This window comes from Drosophila sechellia, unplaced genomic scaffold (genome assembly GCF_004382195.2).
Source record: "Drosophila sechellia strain sech25 unplaced genomic scaffold, ASM438219v1 U_169, whole genome shotgun sequence".
NCBI classification, from domain to species: domain Eukaryota; kingdom Metazoa; phylum Arthropoda; class Insecta; order Diptera; family Drosophilidae; genus Drosophila; species Drosophila sechellia.
In genome coordinates, this window is record NW_022611109.1 from 10,924 (window position 1) to 18,106 (window position 7,183).

The window sequence follows — 7,183 nt, forward strand, 5'->3', positions numbered from 1 at the left end:
CACTGTCTCTAGCCGATGTTCCCCTCCACAAATATGGCCTATACTATACTTATACTTTATTAGGCCGCAGTGAAATTGAAATGGGAATGGAAATGGAAATTGAAATAGATAGAAACTTTAATGACGAGTCCTGTTTGTAGCAACAAACTGATATGAATGATGCTTTGCTCCTCTGGGAGTTGAACAAATGGAGCCGACAATATAGCTACAGCTTCATAATCTCAGCCGAGCAACAACTACATTTGAATAATGTTGTTCAATAAACTGAATTGCTTTCATTCAGCCAGTATTTGCAATCCCATTGATTCCCAGCGCTAAAGAAAGCTCACATCGTTGGGTGGCATTTTTCTCGATTTAAACGACTGAAAAAGCGAAAAGGCACAGGCACAGCCGCCGCCGCCGCCGCACAAGCGGCATTGAAATATGGAATAAGTTAAAAGGATTTATTAACTTTTAAAAGCTTCGCACACAACAATGCCAAAAGGTCCAACAGCCAACGAGAAAAGGACATATATTGCATGCTGACTTCGGAAAATGCCAAAGGTACTTGCTATCAGAATGTCAGCAGGGTCCCTTTAAAGTGAATCGAATGTGCGATTTATACAGCCGCTTCACGGCCTTTTGTCGCTCAATCGGAAATTGCTCATACGCGGAGTGAAAATAAGCCAACGGTGCGGATGAAAAATGCACAATGCCGTTGATCTCCAGTCATTCATTCTTTCCCAATGTCAGCGGGTTTCCTCAAGAGACTGAATGGAGTAATGCACTGAGAGTGTGATTAAGTCCAGAGGAAAACAGCTGGTGGAAATTAGTTGAAGGAACAAGTGTTCTTATATTGGAAGAACTGGATCAAATTACAAAGTAGGACAGTAGCAAATAGAGCATAGCATCCTTATTTATTTATCACATATATATTTTAAATTTTCTCGATCTATTTCTGTGAGTATTTTTTGCATTTCTAGCTGGCAAAACACATTATTTCCTATAGAAATATGTCATATGCCGCAATTTTCATTTAGAAGCACTGCAAATATTCATAATTTGGGTGTATTAAGCTTTCACCAGCGAAAAAATCAAATCTAGCTCCTGCTGAAGTGCCCTAATATATCAAATCTAAAAAACAAACTCGTCGGGTCGGCTCTAGGGGTAAATGCACATAAAAAATGCACTTTTCTCTAGCTGGGGCAATACCATATATTCTTTATACAATAAACATCACCCACACTCTGGCAGCGAGGGGCTTTTGGCTGGTGCCACCATATTCGTGAATAAATTGTGCTGCCAATAAAAAATATAGCAAACTCAAACAAAAATGCACACAAAGCACATAAATTGGCTTCCTGTCGCCAAGGCAGCGACTTATTCGATGCGATCCTCAACCCACCACCACCACAAAACCACTTGCACCACCGAATCCGAGGGAGCAAACCCACTGGCTGCGGAAAAAATAAACTGACTGCGACTCCTGCTGGTGCACGTGAATCAACCAAACAGGAAACAGCCAAACAGCAGCTACTTTCCGCCCATGGTCAAAAGCATGCACACTTGGAAAATAAATCAGTATATATATATATATATATATATATATTGCGATTTACTACTAAATAGTCTAGTATGCATTACTTATATATTTGTCCTAATAAAAAGTAAAACAAAGGTAGAAACTGATAGCTTTATTAAAAGTACGTACTGCTCAGTCTCCGTTTAGATTCTTAAAGGCATTAACCATGTTTTTATAATATTTAAAACTAGTTTGGTTCTGAAGATATATATATTATATCACTGATATGCGTTATCAAATAAAGGAAATCAAAGAAATTTGCTTGTGATTATATCGTACTCCCAAATTTAAAACCAATCTTTGCTCTAGGACTGCCCCTTTTCTCGCAGTGCACTATTTGAATTAAACACTTTTTATGCACTGCCTTTGTGATGCTGCTGCTCCAGTGCAGCTCTCAATGGAAATTAGCACACTTTTCACATTTCCTCTTTGAGTGTCTGGCGCTGGCGATTGCAGTTTTTAATCCATTTTCGCTCCCTTTCTGGCGCGCAACTGTTCGTAAATTCAAAAGTTCGGAAGCTGTTAATAATGTCGACAGGCGCACGACACAAGTATTTCATTAGAGAAAAAGGATTCCCATCCCAATCTCATCGCATCCTGTCGTCACTTCTCCAGCGGGCCAGAGCAGCGTTTCCTCTAATTTTCAATTTGGCTTTTGCCCGAGTTTCGAGCACGAAATGTTCTCGCGTGTCGTGATATCTGTTCAAAAGTAATTACACAATCGCTCCAATGGCAAATGAAAGAAAAACTAATTAAATCCTTTGTCCAGCGTTTTGTCATACAAAGAGCAGGAGGTGCAAACGGCCGGGTGGGCAACAGTACTACCAAGTAGTAGCAAAACAGAACGTTGGCCCAACTATTTAGCAGAGTTATTCCAAGCGGGCATTTGCATTTCTTAACAATCTAGTATCTGTAGCTCTATGCAAATCAAATCTGCAATGCGCCAAGCACTCTATTCTCTATTCTATGTTAATGTGATCGATATCCTTTCGATTTCAGCATAAATGGCGCATCAGCGGCATCCATCTTGATGTAAGTGGGATTACCGCTGAGCCCGTGGCGGAACAATGTCATCGACAATCGACCAGGACCTCCGCGAATGGAGAAGGTTGTGGCAGACGGATGATAGTCATAAATCCCGCACTGGCTTCAAGCCCATTAGGCTAAAAGAGTGGCCAGTGAGTTGGCAAAGTGTCTGCGGCAGGTGCATTCCCTGCCCCACCTGGCACACCCGACTCCCCCGCTGCATTGATTTATGCCAATCACGATTCGCTAATAACTCAGCGGGTCCACCCATGCCGCTCCTCCACTTGGATGCTACTCTTCCCGATGCTGTCATAATGACAGCAATTTGAGGGTTAAATTGGATATGCTTCAAGCGATGACAAAGTTGGTCACGTGCTCATTTTTGTACCCCCTGTACTTAAGTTTACAGGGGTATATTCTTCTTTAAACGTTGTTAAATAGATTTGATATCTATGGTCATATTGATATTTAAATTAAATAAACATGCTAGGCACAATTAAGCGTGCTGCCATCAATTATTTCTCTTCATTAATTCTTCATTAACTGTTAAGCAAAACATATTCAGTGATAGGTATCGGATAGTCCTTACCTCCATTCGATTCTATCCCATTTTCCTTTGCTACTTGTAAACGGTTCCACATAATTGACGTTTCATTAGCATCATCTTTTTGTCTGCTTAAGGGACATTTGCCATGCAAATTTTCATCTCTGGCGCCCTCATCGAACGCACTTTAAACTTGATACCTTGGCAATTAGAAAGGTCAATCGAATAATGATGACGATGCTAATGATGACTATAATGCTGATGCTGATGGCACTCATAAAAACTTAAATTCCTTAAATTCCCACACACCCACACACACTCCAATTGCCGTGGCGTTCTTGCAGCACTTGGGAAATCGAACTTTTGAACTCACACACAGACAGAGCGACACAATAAAATGGGAAAATTTCATAAATGAACAAGGATTCAACATCAATTTATGACATAATGATATTTGAGTGGGGCAGATTGCGTTAGCCCAATGTGTGTGTGAGTGGGGAACCTAAGCTAGTTATGTATATATATATATTTTCTTCCGTTTTTTCTGCCATTTGTGTGTGTGGGTCACAACCTTCTTGGCATGCTTGTCCCGGCGATTTGGCTTCGTTTTATGTAAATTATGGGATTATATTGTGATTTAGAATGGGTTACAATTGGAGCTTAGGGATCGCATTAGACGCATTGATAGGGCGTTAAGGTTAATTTAAGTTTTTATGCGGTGCCCATTAAATTGAAGCACACTCTCCGTAAACGCGATATTTTCGAATGGCCCCTTTTCGCCGCACTTCAAGTGATTAATAGCCGAAAAACTTGTTTTCTAATTATTTAACACCCGAAAACTACGACAATTAATTATGTGGCTGAACAATGAAGCCCCTGACGGACATTGTGGGTGACAAACACACACACAAAACGCAAAGAGCTTACACATTGCTACTACAACAATAAATTTTATTGTGCAGCTCACCCACGCACACACAATCAACCGCACACGCACACACCCATAGAGACATTCAACATTGTTGTTACGAATTTTGCATAGGACATTTTTTGTTCCTGTTTTTTGGGCTGCCAAATGAAATTGTAGAGAAATGCACATGCAGAAAAGCAGTCGCAAATGCAAAATATTCTGCATAAAACTTAAATTTCTATTATACTCTTATTTTAAGAATGAATATCATTCACAATAACGTCTAATAGGGTTTAAATAATTAATTATAGATACATATCACAGTTTTTATGCGTAAAACATTCCATATAAGTTTCAAATATATATTTTTTCACCGTGCATTTTTATTTAGTTTAGGAGCACCCTTTAATCCGTCAAAATTATTGGCAGTAAATACACTTACCATGGGTGAATTAGTGTATTATTTACAAATCAATTTAATGTGTATGTAATGAATTAAATACGTAAATAATGCAACTAAATTGAGCATGATAATGTCTTCAACCCATTTTTAATCACTCTTAATAGGCTTAAACATCAGCATATTAAATGTAAACCAATATTAAAATGTTTTTTCCCCGATGTCATTTTTTCGCCAGCAATTTTCCACTATGGAAATTTCGAGTTTCCTATACAAATTCGGCAGCACACAGATGCAGATACACATGCAACGCAATGCACTGCAGTCGGGTTAATTGTTTTTAGGCATGCAGAAATACACAGATACGCAAGAGAGAGAGAAGCTGGAAAGAATCATTTAATGGCATCGCACATTCATTTGAAACTTTTTAATTAAACAGAATACTGTGACAAATTATTTTAACGAGCTTTTCGCACTGCAAATTGAAAATGAGGATTGCTTTAAAGACCTCGTAGTTCAAATGTCAACCCAAAAGGCGGAAAAGCCGAAAAACACAATATCAGAGGCTGTAGGGATTCCACAATTACCAAAACAAAAAAAAATATATAAGAAACCAAAATAAAACAACAAAGGACCGGCGGAGAAATCTGCTTAAAACAATTATTTCAGAATAATTGGCTTTAATTGCTGCCAGCATCTTCAGCCTCGACAACGTCGTCGGCCAAGAGGGAAAACTTATGGCCAAGTGTAGGTCATAATGGCATCTATCAGTGGTTGGTGGAGGCAGGGAAACGTCGAGGGTTGCGGGGGCCGGAAGCGGAAACAAGCAATTTTGCGGCAAAGTTACGAGTGCCACAGACAAGAAAAACAAAAACGTGGCGATAAGAAAGCCTGGATGGCTCCAAAGTGTGCAAGTTTTCATTCTCTTGGCAAAGTAACTCAACAAGTTCATGCCTTAGATATGGCCAATTTTATAATTAACCGACTTTGTTTAAGATTTTGTCTGCTTGTATGGCCGGAGCAGAACTTTAAAGTTTACGGCCCAACTAAAGGCGTATTTCATCCTGAATCAGTGTAAGAGAAACAATCCAGTTGATAGAACCATTTAAAAAGGGTAAAACCATTAGGACCGCAAAGCACCAAACCACTGGGGGTAAACAATGTTGTGAAAGGAGCTGCAAGAAGTGGCAACTGTTTATTGTGCTCAAGTCGAAAGTCTAAAACTCACCCTAATTGCTCGAGCACACCTCGCAATGGCCCCGCAAGATTAATGATGGAATTAAAAACCAAGCCGTGTACTTGTGTGTGCGTCGAGGATTGCACTTAATTAAAAATGTTTGCCTAAATTATGTACAGACAATTAGAGCGGCAGACGGCCCAGACAGGCATTTCCGCAATTTGCGGTTAGAATTTTTCCCATCCCAGTCCGCCGCCGAAGTTCATTGTGTTGGGAGTGAAACATGAGTTTTCCTCGGCGCCAAACTCACTTACCGCGCTTATTATGAAGGCAATCTGGCTGAAAAGAATTCCTTAAGTGGCCGACGCCTCATATTTTCATTCTTCCCGTTCCTGTTTCTATTCCCGTTTCGGTTACTTTCGCTGTGAGCAGGGCTAATTAATTGCTTAAACAATTGCACTCCTAATGGCAGCCGCATTATTGTCGGCCCCCGTTGCGTATACTTAATGCGCGAAATTATTTCACGCTCACTTACAAGTGTCACAATTTCGAGCTGTGTCCTCGTCGCTGCAAATGAGACCGCATAAATTTTGCAACCATGCAATGCCGCCTGCCACGCGCCACAAGTGCAATAATTGCGCATTTTGCAATGCGACCCTGGCCAAATGTGTGACACTTGGCCAAAAGAGGACTTAGCCTCTGGGCCACACACGGCATAATGCCATGGTAAATATTTGTCCTCGACATGCGGAGCACCAAATAGTAATTAAGCGAATATCATTTCTGACAGAATACTCGGTGGCCCACAGATATGTTGGTATGCTTTGAGGCTTACACACGGGCTATCATTTATTGGTTTTCATCCAATCGATCGGCTTAAACTACTTGCTCTTGCAACACTGATCCTTGGGCCCATTCTTGCACACGCACTTGCAGTCCTGGTTGCAGGCACAATTGTCGCCGCACTTGGTGTCCTGGCACTTGCAGTCTGTAAATTGAGATTTATTTAATTAATTTCAACTAATATTTAACTAATATTTCACTTACTAGTTCCACAGCCTTTGCAAACCATTTTGATTGTTTATTGTGTTTTGATTGGTTTCAAAAAAGTATCTGAATACTCTGTTTGCCAGTTTGATTGTGACTTTTGCATATATAGTTCCCACCAGCAACGAAGTGCCGTGTGAATATTATTGCACACCGTTCTGATTGATAAGTTAAAACGTGCGCAAAACCAACAAAATTACATGTTGCACCCAACTCAAAACGGGTTAAGATCCCATGCATTATCAGTCAAGCAGCTACAAAAGATAAGATATCAAATGGGGCGTCTTATCAGATGCACTTAGAGAAAACTTGGCAGCAAAAACAATAACTGAAACATGTTGAAATGTAAACATAAGAAATTTAATAGTAAATATTACCTCATTATATTACCATTATTATTATATTGTTCTAATAGTAATTACTGTATTACAAGTGCTCTTAAGAATTTAATTTAATTTATTTAATATTATTTTTAGATCTAATTACAAAATAAAATTAAGATTTCTTTAGTAAGTCTG

General features: G+C 39.6%; 1 protein-coding gene across 1 annotated transcript; it reads right to left on the minus strand.

The window, feature by feature from the left end:
* Positions 1–6,398: 6,398 nt before the first annotated feature.
* LOC116802592 (metallothionein-3) lies at positions 6,399–6,774 on the minus strand. The gene is made up of 2 exons (XM_032727021.1): positions 6,666–6,774; positions 6,399–6,606 (listed from the first exon to the last, which is right to left on the minus strand). Exons 1-2 carry the CDS (start codon positions 6,688–6,690, stop codon positions 6,500–6,502), a joined length of 132 nt encoding a protein of 43 aa, XP_032582912.1. The 5' UTR covers positions 6,691–6,774; the 3' UTR covers positions 6,399–6,499.
* Between the last annotated feature and the right edge of the window lie 409 nt (positions 6,775–7,183).